An 18,845-nucleotide genomic window follows, 5' to 3' on the forward strand; every position below is an offset into this window, starting at 1 on the left:
TATACTGTACATTATTAGTTCAACACAAATACAAATAATAGTTTCTACAAGTTGTTACCTCAGCCTCTTTTATATGACCAGAAGAAATGTGACTTTTTTGTAGAGCTATGATTTATCTCTCCCTGAAAGTTTCTAAAAGTTCTATGAAGAATCAATGATTGTGTTTTTAAGTTAGCTTTTAATTTTGTTTTCTAATAAATGTTTATTGATATACTGTATTAGTATATACCAGGTTTTATTGTGTATCAGTCACTGACAACCAAATGTCATCTGTAAGGGTGAAATGAACTAATTTTGGTAAAATTAAGTTCATCTTAAGCACTCTGTCCCACCCTTATGTCATTGCAAATAAACAAGTCAGTGAAATATCTGAAATGTATTAACTATTTAACTCTCACTTTTATGGTTATTTTAGATGAACAATTATGTAGCTTTCTTTCCTGAAGGTAGTATTTGGGAAACCAGAAACCAACCTTGCCATCCTAGGTCAACAAAAATAAGCTCTCTTGGTACCAAAATGAGAAAAGGAATCCTCTCAGCCTCCTTCTCAACACCTACAAACTCTTTGGTATCTAAACCCACCTTCAGGGCTTCCTCCTCTTTCTCAGTGAAAGAGGCATTCCTCTGGACACCTCCACCCCTACAGATACCTCTTAATAACTTTTCTATTTCATCCTTCTCTCCTGTTTGGTATCTTTACTAGTTAGTTCCTGATTTCTCCCACCATTTCTATTAATAAATGATTCTTTTGTCTTAATGTATAAACACTGGAAACTCTCAAAACGAAACCAAAACTGCAAAAGAAATACAAACAGATGGCATTAAACTCCCTTCCTCACCCTCTCAAAACCATCCTTCAACCAGAATCCCTTGCCAGCTATAGTTGCCTCCTCTTCCCTTCACAGCCAGACTTGGTGAAAGCTGTAGTCTGCAAGAACTCCACTTCCTCCATTGTTCTCCATCATCTCTCAGAATCTGTTCTTGCTGAGGGCACCCGAGACCCCACAGTGTAGTTTGGATATTTGTTCCATCTAAATCTCATGCTGAAATGTAATCTCCAGTGTTGGAGGTAGGGCCTGACGGGAGGTGATTGGATCATGGGAGTGGGTTTCTCATGATGGTTTAGTGCCGTCCCCTTGGTGCTGTCTTTGCTGTAGTGAGTTCTCACAAGATCTGGCTGTTAGAAGGTGTGAAGCATCTTCCGCTTACTCTCTTGCTTCCTCTCTCACCACATAATATACCTGCTCCCGCTTTGCCTTCCGCCATGAGTAAAAGCTCCATGAGGCCTCCCCAGGAGCCTGGCAGATGCTGGGGATGTGCTTGTACATCCTGCAGAACCGTGAGTCAATTAAACTTCTTTTCTTCATAAATTATGCAGTCTCAGGTATTCCTTTATAGCAAGGCAAGAAAGGTCTAATACACCCCACAAACTATCAAATCCAAACAACACTATAGTCTTGTCTCTGTGACTTGCCACTGTGAGTTACTTCCTCCTGCTCTTTACTCTTTGAATTTTGTGACATACTGTTCACATACCTGACCGCACCTGCCCAGCCTTCTTTTGCCCATTTCTTCTTCACCAGGACCTGCTGTCAGGATTTCTGTAATAGTCTTTAGTCTTCTGCTGTTTGCATGCTGCAGATCTCCTTGGGTGATAACTTCAGTTACTTCCTTCAGGCTGCTGGCTGCCACATCTGTCTAAGTCTTTCTCAGAGCCCAGATGCATGTGTTCTGTTCCTTGCTAGAAGGCTCTTCCTAGTCTGCTTGCACCGGCCTCTCCTTTTTCATCTCCTGCCATGCCTGGCACTGGAGGCCTTTAGGAGGACCCTGTGCCCTGCCTTTCTTTGCACCCTGTGCCCTGCGTTTCTTTGCATCTGTAGAGTGTAGCCTGAGCACGCTCTGCACAGCCCCTAGGCCCTCCCTTTGACTGAAGGCCACATCCTTCTAGGGTCAATCTGCTCAGGTGCCACTGCTTCCCACAGGCCTTCTCTGGTACCCACCCCTCCACCTCACAGGTCCCCGTCCCATTCTGGTCGAGTGCCCCATCCAGATATTTCTGGAGGACCAGGTGCATAGGGATTTTTTTAAAAAGCATTCTCATATTAAATTTATATTATTTTTTGTATGTTTTCCTCACTAAATTGTGAGCTTCTTGAGGGCAATGACTGCATCTTTTATGTTTTCATCCCTGGGCAACTAGTATAAGGATACACTCTTAAAATGTTAAAAAGAAGAGCTTTATTGCTTAACTCAGCAATCAAAAGCTTTCTGTTCTTATTTAAAGGAATTAAAATACATTTGAAGTATAAATTGTGTGTCAAAAAACACCATTTTGAATATTTTAAAACTTCACTATTAGAATATAAAATTTTAAGTCTGCTATTTTGCTTTAATGGTAATGGTATTCTAGTGGTCTGATGTATCCAAATTACCAACAGCAAACAGTTCACCCACTGAAAACGATCTGGTCCATCGTCTCATTAATCTTCAAGACATTCCTGTGAAGTAGTTTAGGAAGCAAATGGTATTATCTTCCCAAACAGCTGTTCCACACATATGTTGTGTTCTGACATTGTATAGTTTCAGCATCATTTTCTCATTATTTAAATAAAAAATGAAATAAGGAATGTTTGGCTGTTTAACACTATTTCTAAGAAACACTATTGAATATTTAGAAGTAAAAGATTTGACCTTGACAGTAAAAGTTATTTTAGGCCATAAGTGTTTTATGATCACATTCACCTTTCAGTGGGTATATGTGGAGTGGGGGTATAGATATCAATGAGGGATGTTTGTAACTAACTAGAAGGTAAATAAGGAGGTGTGGTTTATAAGGTTTTGATATTATTAATACAGCCAGAAGTAAATCACTTTTTGGTAGAGTCAGAGTTGTACCGTAATTTTTTTTCTTTCTTTTAGTAATCAAGGTTTCATTTACATACACAAAAATGCACAGATTTTAAGCGTGTATTTTGGGTGGACTTTGACATATGTATAATCCTTTGTAACTTGCCCCCGCATCAAGGTACACTTCTTCCGTCACCCTAGTAAGTTCTGTCCTGCCCCTTTCCAGTCAGCCCTCCCTACTGCTGCAGACATTGTTCTGATTTCTATCACCATAGTTTAGTTTTGTCTGTTCTGGAACTTCATATAAAAGGATTGTGTTCAGTTTTGGGAATAGATTCTTTCAGCATGTTTTGCAGCTTGCACCTGTAGTCCCACCTACTTGGGAGGCAGTTTGCACCTGCGGTCGCACCTACTTGGGAGGCTGAGGTGGGCAGATTGCTGGAGCCTAGGAGTTCAAGGCTGCAATGTGCTGTGATCACACCACTGCACTCCAGCCTGGTTGACAGAGTGAGACCCTGTCTCAAAAACAAACAAACAAACGAAAAGTAATGGTGTATAGGAGAAAAGTAGAAAATATAGATAAGTGAAAAGAAGAAAAATTATCTATGTTCATACAACCCAGAGTTAACTAAGTATTCTAAATCTTTTGATGTGTATCCTTCCAGACTTTTTCATATTGATACACACATGCACATATACACAGTTTCTTAAAATTTATTTTTGTTTTCATTTTTTGGGGGTAGAGATGGCATCTCTCTGTGTTGCCCAGACTGGTCTTAAATCTGACCGCAAGGAATCCCCGCGCCTCACACACAGCTTTAAATGTATTTTACATCTCAAATGGGATTATATTATATATACATTTTTATAAACTTTTTCATTCAATGTATAATTTTCACCAAAAAAATTTTTTGCACCATCATATCAATTATTTTGATAATAGAACTTCACATTTCTGTCAGATGATTTTCATAGAATATAGTCAAGATTCTTTGAAGCTGAGCATGGTGGCTCTTGCTTGTAGTCCCAGCTACTCAGGAGGGTGAGGTGGGAAGATCGCTAGAGCCTAAGAGCTCAAGGCCAGTCTTGGTAACATACAAGACCTTGTCTCTTTAAAAAAAAAAAAAAAAAAAAAAAAGATCCTTTTGTGCTCTTGCATAAAACCCTTCTGTGGCACATTATTGCTTTCAAAATGAGTTTCATATTCATTTACTGGACATTCAAGAGATCATCGGCTAGTCCTTCTTGGGGTATTGGTAAAGAAATGAGATTGTGTAGTGAAATAAGGAAAGGACCACCATCATGCCAGGAGAACACGGGGAAACGTGAAGAAGCAGCCTTTCCATTCTAAAGAGTGTAGCCACGGCTACTTGGAGAAAGTGCTTTAAGCTGACACTGAAGAGATGACTGAGTTAACCAGGCTGGAGAAAAAGGGGGTGGGGAAGAAGGAAGACCACAGGTAGATTCAAAGGTCTCAAGAGGCTAGAGAAAGCAGGACTTGAGGAAAGACATGCAGGAAATTCAGTGCAGCTGAAGGCTGGTGTGACTGGGGTAACTGGGGGTTTTGACTGGGGCAGGGAACGGGCCAGGTTCTTTAGTCGGGAATCTTTCAAAGCCCTCTTTAATTACTGCCTTTTCCATGGAACTGTACTCTTTTCAGCCAGAAGAAAGGCATTTGTCTCTAAACTGCCATGGTACTAGCTGTTCTCATACACTAGCCATGCACATAGCCATTCTCTGCTCGAGGCACTGATTGTGTTCTACATATATCTATGTCACTATTTCTTCTACATTTTGTAAGTTTCTTGGATGGAGGGATCATGCCCGATTATCTTATTTTTCCAAACCCTGTAGTAGATGGTCAATAATCGTCTGTAGAAATTAACAAACAAATAATAAATAAATATAGCAGATACTTTATAAAAAGGAAGATAAGGAAAGTTACTTATATTCATTTGATTTATTCTTCCTGAGCGCAGTAGGAAGAATAGAAATATGCATTATAGACAAAAAAATCTTTGAAGAATCTAATGTTATCTTCCATGATAAGCTCTTGTAATTCACATGTGTTCTCTACCTATAAAGTTTCACATCTGTAAAACTGATGGAATGTGAATTCCCTTGAGGTACAGGGCATTTTAACAGTATTACATATTGCTTCTTTAATATAGTAGAAAACAGCAAATTATATTATAATGCCATGAGCTCCCAAGGCCACTAGGTCTTAATAAAAAATACCACATTTGTATAATATACTTGAGTATTTACATTTAAAAAATAATCTTCACAAATCTATTCTGCAAATACAACGATGGAGATGAAGCACAATCCTGCTTTATGAAGCCTTCTTCTAAGGTGCCTTTGGGAACCCTCTTTTGTAGTTCATATTTTAATTGTGCAGTATTTCAGAAATGAGAATGCCTCCCACTGCCTCTCTTGTAATATGTGGTGTTTAAACCAGTCTACTGGAGTGTTTTTCCTGACCTATCCAAGACAAATGCTAATAGTTTATTATCATCATCATTATTGCACTTTATTCATTTAAGTGTCAGTGTTTTGTGGCATTTTAGCCAGTGACAAATATTTTATTGAAATATACTGGGTCCCCAAGATGGAGGGAAATATGATTGGCTGAAACCTCAAAAGATTGAGAGAGAACTGAGAGTACATATCTTATAATTATTATAACTTAGGAACATTTCAGATTTTTAACATACATTTTTAATTTCTATTATCTCTTTATTTCATTAGTTTATTAATTATATATCTCATCGTCACAAACTGTCCCAAAGCTTAGTGGTTTAAAATAATATTTATCATCTCATGGTTTCTGTGGGCCATGAATCTAGGCAAGACTTAGCTGGATCCTCTGGCTCAAGGTCTCTGTGGTGGTTTGCAATCAAGGTGTCAGCCAGGCTGCAGTCATCTCAAGGCTGACTGGAGAAAGATTTGCTTCCAAGCCACTCGTACGGTTGTTGGCAGGATTCACTTCCTTGTTGGCTGCTGGCCACAGGCCTCCCTCATTCCATGCCACGTGGGCCTCTCCACAGGACAGCTCACAACGGGGCAGCTTGCTTTGTTAGAGCCAAAAAGCCAAGAAGAATCAGGGAAAGAGAGAGTGAGCAGGACAACAGCACAGTCTTTTGTAACCTAATCTCAGAAGTAATATCTTGTCACTTATTCTATGTTCTGTTCATTAGAAGCAAGCCATCAGATCTAGCCCATACTCAAGAGGCATAAATTACTAGGAGATGAGGATTATTGGGAGTCATCTACAGCTCTGAAAACTTTTGAAGACCATACGTTTATGTTTGTTAGAGGATGAGTTCTATACTTTGAGGCAGGTTGCACTCACATATATAAATATTGGAAATAGATATAGGTATTAAATATTAGGATAATCAGAGACCCGAGTTACAATGAATATTTAAGCCTGAGAAGTTTGGACTCTTATTGACTGATCTCTGCCCATCTCCCACATTCTCCAGATGGCTGGGCTGCCTTGTGGTGGTGATGTCCTTGAAAATTCTTGGCTGGAGGGTCTGTCCATCCTGTACATCTCTTGTTTAGACATCAGCTCTAGCATACAGTTTGTTTTTTTTCACAGTTAGGTGAGATCTACATCTTTTGCATATTTAAATATTTACATCTTTAAAATTAGTGTTTAAAATACTACTTTAGAGAAAGCTCAACTTTAGCCAGTGAGTGTGAGGCAAGAGCTCTAGGTCTAAAGCAGTGGTTGCATTGTGCCCGTCTGACTCAGGCCATTTTGTTGATCACCCAGGGCTTGTCTTGGCCCCTAAAGGACCCAGGCTTCACAGCCTGAATCACTTTAGTTTAGAGTCATCCCTTATCCCTAGAGGCCAGGTTAAACACCCACAGAACCAGTCTGGTCTCTAGAAATTCCTGTGGGCCAAGTCAGATGCCCTCTGACTTATTAACGAACAAATAATAAATAAATATAGCAGATTATTCTCTAGGTTTTGACTTGCTGTAGCTCTTGGGGCCAACCAGAAATACTTTGTTGGGCTACATCAAGATTGAGATTACCAGGCAAAGCTTTTTGAAGACATTATGTGCCCCTAGGCATTCCAGAAAATTGATAATATTTCTATTCTAATCTATCAGGAACAGGTTCTTAACGTTCATATAGTGGCCAGCCCCATGGCCCATCTTGTTTTGATTATACCCAGGATTTAATTTGTAGAAGTGACTGAGTGGTGATGGGAAGAGGTCAGTGCCATTGAAAGAAGTTTTATTATAGTCCTCAAGGGAAGGGGGCATACTACACCATTCCGGGCCACATAGTGGGGAAGTGCTTGGGTTGGTTGGGAGGCAGAAGGAGCAGAGGAGAAATCATGGCCAGAGCCTGTATTGTGGTTTCCTTGGGAAGGAATGAGTGAGGCAGGGTAGGCAAGTCTGAACAAGTTTAGGATTGGCTCGATTGAATAATTTCAGCAGACTCTGGGATATGGGAATGGTCTCTAGTTGTCCAGTATCTTCCCTGCGGGATGATGGAGGGCAGGGGAAATATTGGTTTGGAGTGTGAGTTAGATAAAAGAGGAGGTTAGGGATATGGGCTTTGGACTGTTGGTTTACATATGAAGGATGGGCTCATGGGAGTCATTGGCCATCTCTAAGAATTAAATTAGCCCTGGGAGGGGCAGTCTCTTCCCAGACAGCAAGGCCCCCAAGACATCAAAGCATCATAAAATACATAAAATTTTAAACAATGATCAATACACCATCCATTGACAAATGGAAAGTGCAACATTATGTGTCATACTAAGAAACTTTGAGAAGCAATATTTTCTTGATTATTTTTCAGTCTCATCTGCTGATCTGCCCCTGACATCTTGTGTAAATACATATGTGGTGGAGTGTGCAAATTCCACTAAGGGAAGAGGGAGCAGAGTGGATATAATTTTATAATTTATTAAGTTACAAGTCTCTTTTTTCCCCAGTGTTGCTGCCATGTGCACAGATTGAGGGGAAGTGTTGAGCATATGTATATATAATTCATTTGTTACAGCTGACTCTATCCCATTTTCATCAGCTGGTTCAAGCCAGGGTAGGTTAACATGGGTGCAGAGTGATCTGTGGAGCCTTAGTTCTAGACACAGATGCTCTCTGGAGTCAAGGCTGGGGAAAGGAATGTGACTTTATAATTTATTTGCTTTTGCAATCTGAGTATCAGAGACAGTGTTACAGCTTACTAGCATTAAAGGCTTTTTATATTTTGCAGTATCTCATTTAATCTTCCAAATAGCCCCCTGAATTAGCTCCATTTTATTAAGGAGGAAATTGAACCCTGGAAAGGTTTAAGAACCTGCTCAAGGTCACACGATTTGTAAATGACACACCTGGATTTGAACCCAGTTAGACTGAATACAGGGTTTATGATCTTAACTACTGGGATATTACATCTCAGTTCTTTTTTCCAGTATTCATATTCTTAAAACTTCTTCAGGACTCAAAATAATTCATTTGCTTTTTTTTTTTTTTTAAACTTTCATTATGACCTGAGTCTCAGTATTCTCAATGTACATTCCAATATGGAATCATTTTAATTATTCAGGTATTAGGTGGAAGGAAGAATTATCCCTCCTTTTCCTGTTTAGTTTTTCATAGTGCGGGTACCTCAGCCCTTCTGAGGTACCTGCATTATCACCCAGGTGGTAGTGCTACCGTATCATTTTGTTTTTTCTTCTTCCTCCTGCACCTCTGTCCCTCCTCATCCCCTTCTAGTAATAAGTGCTGAAGTTCTTGCTGGAACACTTTCCTTTTATATGTTCCATAGTCCTTCTGTATCCACCCTTTCATTTCCAGTGTGGCCTGGGCTGACTAATGTACACTCTCTACACCCCTAAGAAAGGGGTTGTGGAACTCTGAGTGGGCTGTGGAAGTATTTTCAGGTATGATATGACATCAAGGGCTTAAAATCTGAGTACTGTTATTAATGGTACACAAAAATGATTTTATTGAGGCAGTTAGGCTGTGCCTTAATCTAATTTTGTTTTACAATAACCAGAGCTTATTTATTCAGTTCTCCAGTAGAATCTTAGAAAACAATTGCTAGAACTTGCTGTTACATTTCTCTATTAATGACAGGTTTATTTTCCTTTTTTATTTTCAAGAGTGATTCTTCCTCTCATTTCTCCCCTGCCTTGCCCATACACACAGTGTTACTAAGAGCCATCACAGGAGGATATGAGTAGTACAGTCCAAGACCAAACTTCTTCAGTTTCCATTTGCATAGATTATACAAGGGTATGTTGGGTTGAGTTCTCTCAGAAGCAAGCCCTAAGCCAAGAATTTAAGTGAAAGTGGTTTATGAAGGAAATCCCAGGAGAAACCAGTAAGGAAATGAGGAAAGAAAGAAAGTGAAGGGAAAAAAACAACTGAAGGTTTTATTTCTGTGAAGTCTCTGATTCCACATGATTATGGTGGCTCTAAAGTACAATTTCTACCTCAGAGTTTGCCCTACCTGGGAGTTCTTTCTGTCTTCTGCACTAGTCAGTCATCGGCTTCAGGTGAGTTAGCGAAGTGCTCTAGAGCAGTCAGACATCCATCAACAACAAACAGCAGGCCGTGGCAGAAAGACCCGAGAATACCACGATAGGACACCAGCCGTGTCTGCTACAAAGGCTACCTCAGAAAATATTCGTCCATATTTCAGCCTCTTTTTACATTCGAGAGACGTGAGAGTAAGAGAGGTAAAATACTTCTCTTAGAGTCTCACATCTGGCTAGGTGGATCTGGAACCCACACGGCCTTACTCCCCAACCAGTGCTCTTTTCAACAGCTGGCAGTAGCAGAGGATTTCATTGCTTTTCCATTATACCTCATTTCTCTTTATCAGGCATCATCAGTCATTCATTTGAACCTTGTAAAGCATATTTTAATAATAAACTGCAAATCAGCTTTATTATTATATACAAATACATAAATTGCATCTATTTTCACTCTACAATTCATGAGTTTTGACAAGTGCATACCATGTAACTATCACAATAATCGAGATAGGGAACATTTCCATCCCCTCAAAAAGCTTTCTTCTTGCTCTGTTGTAACAAGTACTTCTCAGTACTGCTGGGCCCAGGCAACCACTTTCTGTCATTGGATTAGCTTTACTTTTGCCTGAATTTCATATCAGTGGAATCATACAGCTTGTGGTATTTTGTGTCTGGCATCTTTTCACTCAGCATGTGTTTGAGAGTCTTATATATTGCTGTTGAGTATTTTGTTTCATTTTATTGCTGAGTAGTATTTTATTGCATGGATATACCACAATTTGCTTAGCCATTACCTGTAATAGTTTTGTCTATTATGAATAAAGCTGCTAATGAGCATTTGTTTAGAGGTCTTTTTGTAGATACATATTTTCATATCTCTTGGGTAAATAACAAGTTGTAGGATTGCTGGGTTGTATGGTAATTGCTAAGTTGTTCTCCAAAGTGATTGCACCATTTTAGATTCCCAGTAGCAATGAATGAGAATTCCAATTGCACCACATCCTCTTCAACACTTGGCATTGCCAGTTTCTAAATTCTAGCCATTTTACATAGTGAGCAGTGGTGTCCCATTATAGTTTTGACTTGTATTTCCCTGATGATTAGTGATGTTGAGTCTCCTTTCATCTGCTTACTGGCTATTTGCACAATAGTCAGTAGATGTGCAGGTTTATTTTTGGACTCTATTCTGTTGCAACATAGCTGTTTTATCTAGATTATGCTTATTCCGTCATTTCTACATTTCCAGATCTGTTTCTGTTGACTGATTTTTCTCCTGATTATGGGCCATATTTTTGTGCTTTTAATGTTGGTAACATTATAGTGGATGCTAGACATTATAAAGTTGGTTTTGTTGTTGTTGTTTTCATTAAGTGCTAGGTTTTGTGCCTTTTAGGGAGTTTTATACTTTTTTTCTTCTGACTGGCAGTTAAGTTACTTGCTGACCAGCTTGGTCCTTTAGAAGCTTGTTTTAAAGCTTTGTTAGGTTAGGTTCAGAGTAGCCTTTACCCTATGTCTTATTTAGCTCTGTTGTTAAGGTGTAACTTTGCTGTGGTCTCCGCTGGATTCCCTCGATGTTCACTGTGGCCTTTCTCCTCTGGGTGGTCATAATTTGAAACTGTCACAGCCCTGTGTGAGCTCAGAGAATTTATCTGCCTATAGCATCCCAGTTGTCCTTTGCCTGGCCTTGTGCATTTCTCCTTGTCATCTTAGCATTCACTCACAGACTTCTTGTGACCCCTGTGCAAATTTCTGCAACTCCTCCAGTCTCTGGAGCTTCTCCTGTGCTTTGCTTTATAAACTCCACCTGTCATGGCTTCCGTGAAATCTGCTTCCCTCTCCCTTCAATTCAGCAGTGCCTCCTTTCTCTGCTTGAGTTACCCCTCTTTGCACTACTGTCCAAAAAGTGCTTTCAGACAGAAATGTAGGATAATCGTGGGGTTCATTTCCCTTCTTTCAGAGATCACAATCCTGTACTACCTGTTGTCCAACATCTGAAAACCATTGTTCATATATTTTATCTTCTAGTTACAGTGGCCCTGTTATTCCACCATGGCCTTCTTTGTGTTTTGCTTTGTTTTTTAAAAATCTCTATTAACCTTTTGTGTATCAAGCTTCATGTGTTTTCTGTATTAAAGCCATACTTCGGTTTGTCCCAAATTATCCCCTGATTGTGTTTGCTGTTGTTGGGAGTGGGGTCCACTCAGATACAATGTCCTGCTAGAGACAAGATCTTAAGTCACAATACCATAGTTTTTATGCCTTTGAACTATTCTACTTTTATTTTAAAACATGTATTACTGAATACAACACACAGAAAAGTGCATAGACTGAAATAACAAAGTTTAACAAATATTTTAGAAATGAACTGTGTAATTTCGATGGATGAAAGAAATAGAGTATCAGCATCCAGGAAACCTCTTTTATTTACTCTGTCCCATTCTCAACCGCTTCCTCTACTGGCTAATGGCCACTCCTTTCTTCACAGCAGAGGGGTCCAGTACATGTCTGCAGACACAGGGGGATATCTCTTAACCAACCTGCACTAACCATCACCAAAACTATCCATTCTCTTGTATACAGCATGGCACCCCAATGCTGGACACCAGTACACTCCAACTCCTTGGCCCAACATGTGGTCAAAAAATATGTTAATTTTTAAATGTGAGAACATAAAATGTTTAGGGTAATCTGATTCTTTTGTTTTTGTTTTTCTTCATGTTTTGTGGCCCCTACTGTAGCTTCACCACACAGTAAAGAATGTGTTTGGAGTCTATAAACTGAGCATAAGCTGCCGTGGAAAACAGAGGATAAAGGGCTGACTTGCGGATGAGGCAGTTGGGGCACCTTCTGGAGGAGGCAGCGTGTGAACGCTGTTGCAGAGCACTGGTTCTTGGGCTCGGCTGCTCATTGGAATCACCTGAGCAGCTTTTAAGTCTACAGTGCCTGGGCTCCACCCACAGAAACTCTAGTTGGTCTGGGTTTTTTTTTTAAAAAGGGTCTGTGGTTGATTGTAGTTTGCAGAAGTGCAGAAGCAAGAACCAGGACCTTAGGCTAGAGCATTCTGCATAAACAGGACCAGGGTTTTGTTTGTTTGTTTATTTTTAAGTTTCAGATCCACTGCGGACTCACTGATATTTTTGTAAAATACAAGAAAAAGTGAATTACTAGAAAAGTGAAAATGTATACACACAAAGAAATGCACAATGTTTATCAACAGATAAACAATAACTGACTAAAATCGCTATAATGATTACAAAATGTTTTCTCTGTATTTCTGTCGTTACTGTTGTGGACATGAAACTGAGTTCATGGACTGGTGTTGGTCTGCAGAGTAGACCAGCTTTGATTAAGTGCTGATGCAGAGGACAGTGTGGCTAGAGTCCTGTATTAGGTGAACGAAGGTAGGTTGGGTCCAGATTATGCAGGGCCTTGAGTGCTGGAATGAATAGCTTGGTTTTTATTCTGTAGGCACTGGGGAGCCACAGAATTGTTGAAAAGAATGATCTGATTGACAACATTGTGTGTGGTAGATTTATAGTGAGAATACATTGTTGATGAGAACCTGGAAGAGGAAGGAAGTTGATGAGACTGAGTAAAATAAAACTATAAAATTTCTGGAGAAGTCACTCCAGCACAGCTAAATAAACTCCTTAGAGGATACAAGAACTTAAGCTAGCCTACTCCCTAAAGCTTAAACAATCTGGAAAACAGAGTTAAATTCTAAAAAATACCCTCCACCTAATGTTTTCAGAAACCACACAGATAGAAGATCCAAGAAAACAATGGAGGGGGGAGCAGGAGAAGATGCTCAAGGACTACCTCTCTGTGGCACGGGATGCCCTCCGGACACAGAAGGAACTGTACCACGTGAAGGAGCAGAGGCTGGCGCTGGCCCTGGATGAATACGTGCGATTAAATGATGCCTATAAGGAAAAGTCAAGTTCTCGCACAAGCTGTAAGTACAGTGTGGCTATTCAGACTTTGGAAGTGGAGACTGAATTGTAGATAACAGAAGACCACTTACATTTCTATGGAGTTTAATTTTGAGTCCTTTTCCCTCCTAAGCAGGAAGAGTCTCTCAAACCCATTGAGAGGTGAGGGCACACCCCAGATTTTCTCACCCCTACTTCAGATAAAAGAACCCCCATTTGGGGGTTATGCATGCCTTCTGTTTCTGCACCTGCCTCTGCCAGGTTGCCTTTTATGCATTTACAAGTTAATTTTTACCTTTTCAGAACAGTGCAAGTAGTTTGGCCCTTTTTGCTACTTTTGTACAATATATTTAGTGGGGAGGAACTGGAACTATTACCTAGAGTGTAATTTCTGTTGACCATCTGAGTTGATTTACCGCTCCCTCGTCTCACAAATTGACTATTTGGAGCTGGCTTTGTTTAAAGAAGCAGCTGTGATGAGCTCAGAAGTTCTGCTTAAATTATAAATTCCTTGATAATGCAAAACTCTGATATACTGCTGCAGTATAGTCCTCCAAGGACAGTGTGTGTATAAAATCCAGAAGAAAATTAAGCACCAAGGTCTTAATGACATTTCTCTTTACAGAGTTAAAAAAAATGGTAGAGGTTTGAAGATTACTTTTTATATTTAGGTGTCTGATGAATGACAATAAAGGAATTATAAAAAGAAAGCAAGTATTCACAGAAGCACATAAATCTTGTTTTTAGCTTCAGTAAATTCTAAGCTGAGAACTAGTTATGCAACTTGTAAATAATTAGTTTTTCTTTTTTCTCTATAAAAGTATTCTCAGGATCTTCATCCAGTACTAAATATGATCCCGATATTTTAAAAGCTGAGATCTCCACTACAAGATTAAGGGTAAGAGATCTTAAATTGTGGTTCTATGTTGACTCATATGCATAGAGTCTGAAGGCTGTGGAAGGGGCTTTAGTGATCAGTTCTCATCTCCATTTGGTGTAGAAAACTCCTCCCCTTATCCCTGATGAGTGGTCCTTCTACCTTGATGTGAACAAGTTCAGAGTGTGGGATAGTCTTTATTATTGGGACAATGTGTTCCATTATTGGGCAGTATTTTGTTGTTGTTTTTTTTTGTTTTTTTTTTTTTGTTTGTTTGTTTGTTTGTTTGTTTGTTTTGAGATGAAGTCTCACTCTGTCCCCCAGGCTAGCTCACTGCAGTCTCTGCCTCCTGGGTTCAAGCAATTCTCCTGCCTCAGCCTCCCGAGTAGCTGGGATTACAGGCGCGTGCCACCATGCACAACTAATTTTAGTATTTTTAGTAAAGATGGGGTTTCACCATGTTAGCCAGGCTGGTCACATTGGTCTTGAACTCCTGACCACAAATGATCTGCCCGCCTTAGTCTCCCAAAGTGCTGGGATTATAGGTGTGAGTCACTGCGCCTGGCCTATTGGGCAGTTTTATTGTTAGCAGTTAGAATATTGAATCAAAATTTGAGTCTTGTAACTTGCTTTCCCTCATTGTGCTGAGTTTTGTCCTCCAGAGTTAAGCCAAGTTGCTCTTTTGTCAGACAACCCAATATTTCAAGATGCCCACAACTTAAAAGTCTAAGTCAGACTTTACTAGGTCCTCATAATGCCTCATGGAGAGGTGTTTCCTGAATCTTGGCCTGAATCTTTTTAACTAAACTGATGTTAAGGCCAGAACTTGTTTATCCTTGATTTTTAGAATATTAAAGTCTGTTCACCAAGTAAGTAAACTCATGTAACCAATACGCTGGTCATGAACTAGGTTATTACCATGATTTCTCCTCATTATTTCCCTTCTCCCTTAAGGTGGTACTAGCCTCATGAGCACTGCGGGTTAATTTTTCACCTGCTTTGAACTTCCTAAGACTGGATACCATATGTGTTAATTTGATGGCTCGCCTTGCTCAACAGCATTTCGAGATCCACATTCATTTTTATTGCTGTATAGTGTTCCACTTTTGTGTACATACCATAAATTCTTTATCTCATGTAATATTGATGTACATTAAAGTTTATTTCAATTTCTGATTATTAAAAATTATGCCTTAATGTACATGTCTATTATGCATTATATGTGGAACACTTATATGTGGACCCTTAAAAGGAGATCAAATATACTGAGATAGAGAATAAAACAGTGGTTACCGTGGACCTCGGGGGTGGGGCAGAGGTGAGGGGAGATGAAATGGTGAGATGTGGTTCAAAGGATAAAAGGTGCAGATATGTGGGGTGAACAAGTCTAGAGATGTAATGTACAACATGAGGACTATAGGGAATAACATTGTATTGTATTAGGGATTCTTGTTAAATAAGTTAAATAAGTAGATTTTGTGACAAAAAATGGTAACTGTGTGAGTTGATAGATATGTTAATTTGTTTCACTATAGTAATCATTTTACTGTCTCCATGTATCCATAACATCATGTTGTAAGCCTCAAATATACACAATAAAATTTATTTTAAAAAATACAACCGTGGCTCACCTAACAACGGGTATGCATTCTGAGAAGTGTATTATTAGGCAATTCGCTTGTCCTGTGAACATCACAGAGTATACTAACGCAAGCCCATATCATAGGGCTACTATACACCTCGGCTATATGGGATAGCCTGTTGCTTCAGGCTACAAACCTGTACTGTATGATACTGTACTGAGTACTGTAAGTACGTATTGTAAGTACATTCAGTACCTAGAATTATAAGACACAGTGGTAAGTATTTGTGCATCTAAACTTATCCAATGGTAGAAAAGGCAGTGTGAGACATACCGTCTTATATGCAGGGAAATGTGGACATGTGGCACCTGACTGTATACATCTCAGTGGATACTGCCAGTTTCAGCCCTTCTTACTTCCTCATGTCTGCACTAAGCCTCTAAGTTACTTTATGCACAGGCTTTTGCCTACATCTCACAAGTTTTGAATTTTATATTTCCATTGTTATTCAGATCAAAATATTTTCTGACTTCCTTTATGATTTCTCATATGAGTGCATTGCTTAACTTTTAAACAATTGGAGATTTTCTTTTATTATTGACTTCAACTTAAATACATTGTATTTTTCAGTTCAAAAACTTATATTTGAAGCTGGGTGCAGTGGCTCACACCTGTAATCCCAGCACTTTGGGAGGCCAAGGTGGGAGGATCACTTGAGGCCAGGTGTTCAAGACCAGCCTGGGCATCATAACGAGACATAATCTCTATTAAAAATAAAAAAAGTTTTAATCTCAGAATTTCTATTTGATTATTTTTCAATTGTTTCTAGTTACTTGCCCAAATTCTGCACATTAATATGTAATTTTTGAACACTTTGTCATCCTAGAGAGGATTTAGTTTTGTTTCTTCTAGGTAGTCAGGCCAGGGACAGGTAATTTTAATATAATCATGATTTGAGCTGACTGTAGCCTGGGCTTCAGTCCTTCTCTAAGGGCGGGTCAATTTCCAGTTTCCCTTTTCTTTTAGGGCAGAGCTCTTCAAAATCCCAGTTGAACTCTTGGGGTGTTTTACCAGGGCCCCTTCTGTTCGATAGAGGCTGAACTTCACGTCTCTTCCCTATGCCTTAGTTCTGTGGGGCTGCCAGCCCTTCTCTGTGTCTGAGGTACTCAGTCACTGCATTCTCCCAGCCTTCACTTTCTCTGTGTGGGCAAATACCTCAAAAGCAGAAACAGTGCCATGTTTGGATTATGACACTGAATTTCCCTTATCTTTTGGATTTTTTTTTTTTTTTTTTTTTTGACAGAGTCTTGCTCTGTTTCCCAGGCTGGAGTACAGTGGTGCCATCTCAGCTCACTGAAACCTCTGCCTCCTGGGTTCAGGGGATTCTCCTGCCTCAGCCTTCTGAGTAGCTGGGACTACAGGCGCCTGCCACCACGCCCGGCTAATTTTTTGTATTTTTAGTAGAGATGGGGTTTCGCCATGTTGGCCAGGCTGGTTTTGAACACCTGACCTCATGATCCGCCCACCTCAGCCTCCCAAAGTGCTGGGATTACAGGCGTGAGCCATGGCGCCCAGCCTCTGTTGGATCTTTAACACAAGTTCTTGCTGCCTTAGTTCTCAAATGTCCTCAAATAGATGTATGTGTTTGTTTTCTCATAATTTTTCTATTTCTTTTTAGAAAAAGAGTATGAAAAAGGTTTGTCTATACTTACTGGAAGCAAAACCTCTCTTTAGTTTGGATTTCTTGATTTATGAAGTCATCATTCTATGTCACTGTACAATAAATACCACTCCAGGGTGTCCTGGACCCTTTACTTTGTCAGTCCATCGATAATTCTCTGTTCATGCAATGGTTTGTCAAATGCCTTGGTACTGTATCTCTGTACCGTGTCTATATGTTTGTTTCTGTGATCTACTAGGTTAGATACCTTATCTTAAAAAAAAGGAAATGACATTTTTGTCAAAACTTACTCTCAATAAACTCCAATACTCGAGCTGTGCACTTCTCAGCAAGTTATTATTAATTCCCTCTGAAATTTTCATCCTTTTCATAGATCTTATCTTCGCAAGACACACTGTAAATGGAATAACCACAATAAGCTGTTAATCCGTACACTTAGATCCTCTAAGAAATATGCAAACCGAGGGAGGGATTTAGAAACAAAAACATATTAGGATATCTCATAAAACTAACCATTTAGAAGGAAATGGAGCCCCATCCCAATCAGGGGTAGCACAGGAAATCCCAAGTGGTCGCGTTCCCCAGAATTGTCTTCTGATGTAGCGGAATCTCTTAGATTAAGCTTCTTCTATGCCAGGTTTAGTTCGCTCTTAATATCAGAGGCCTATATTATATATAACATATAATATATATAATATTTATCACCTTGTGACTGCAAAGATGAGTCGGAGAGAGACGCCCTCTTCAAGAAGGTGCTTCCCTCACAAAAAGAAGACAAGATATTCATAAAAAACTATAATAAAAGATCAGAAATGACACTGGCTTCATCCCTTTCATCAGTGTCTAGGTGCTTGTTTAATAGTTCCTGGCACTGTGAATGCCTTTTTAGAAATGCTGCCATAGCAGATTGGTCCTTGTGGACTGTGTTGCTGTTGTGATGTTTTGAGCTGTGTTTGAACGCTTTGGCACAGATGATGCACTCTTTGGTATCTGTGTCCATTTTGACCAGGTAACACTTTAGGAATGGCCCAGCCATTCAGAAGTGGGTGGGGAACTTGGCAGAGTCTGTTAGATTTTCATAATCTGGGCCCTGCTTGTTTTGCATACTCTGTTAAAAATCCCTTTCACAAATTAATGCCACAGGAGTAGTAACTCTTGAATAAATTAACTCATCACTTTGGTGTCTTGGAATACTTGCCTGCATTTTTGGTCACAATAACAATTTTTGAAGCATAGCCAAACACTAGTTTTATGCTTTAATGTTTTCTTGCAACAATATTAGCAGGTGTACCTCAGTTGTTTTACTGAATTAGTACTAGTAGGTCAAGTATTTGGGAATCATGTATTTACCAGCCCCTGTCTAAAATATGTTTCATGTTACATTATGGACATGGGTATTGATAATCATCG

General features: G+C 39.4%; 1 protein-coding gene across 1 annotated transcript in view; it reads left to right on the plus strand.

The window, feature by feature from the left end:
- The window catches only part of WWC2 (WW and C2 domain containing 2), a 228,616-nt gene that overhangs the window by 97,752 nt on the left and 112,019 nt on the right, over nt 1-18,845 (plus strand). Inside the window, 2 exon segments of the mRNA XM_055276493.2 lie at nt 13,114-13,317; nt 14,116-14,192. Of these exon segments, the coding sequence (XP_055132468.1) occupies nt 13,114-13,317; nt 14,116-14,192 (281 nt within the window).

Source organism: Symphalangus syndactylus, chromosome 4, assembly GCF_028878055.3.
Source record: "Symphalangus syndactylus isolate Jambi chromosome 4, NHGRI_mSymSyn1-v2.1_pri, whole genome shotgun sequence".
Taxonomy (NCBI): domain Eukaryota; kingdom Metazoa; phylum Chordata; class Mammalia; order Primates; family Hylobatidae; genus Symphalangus; species Symphalangus syndactylus.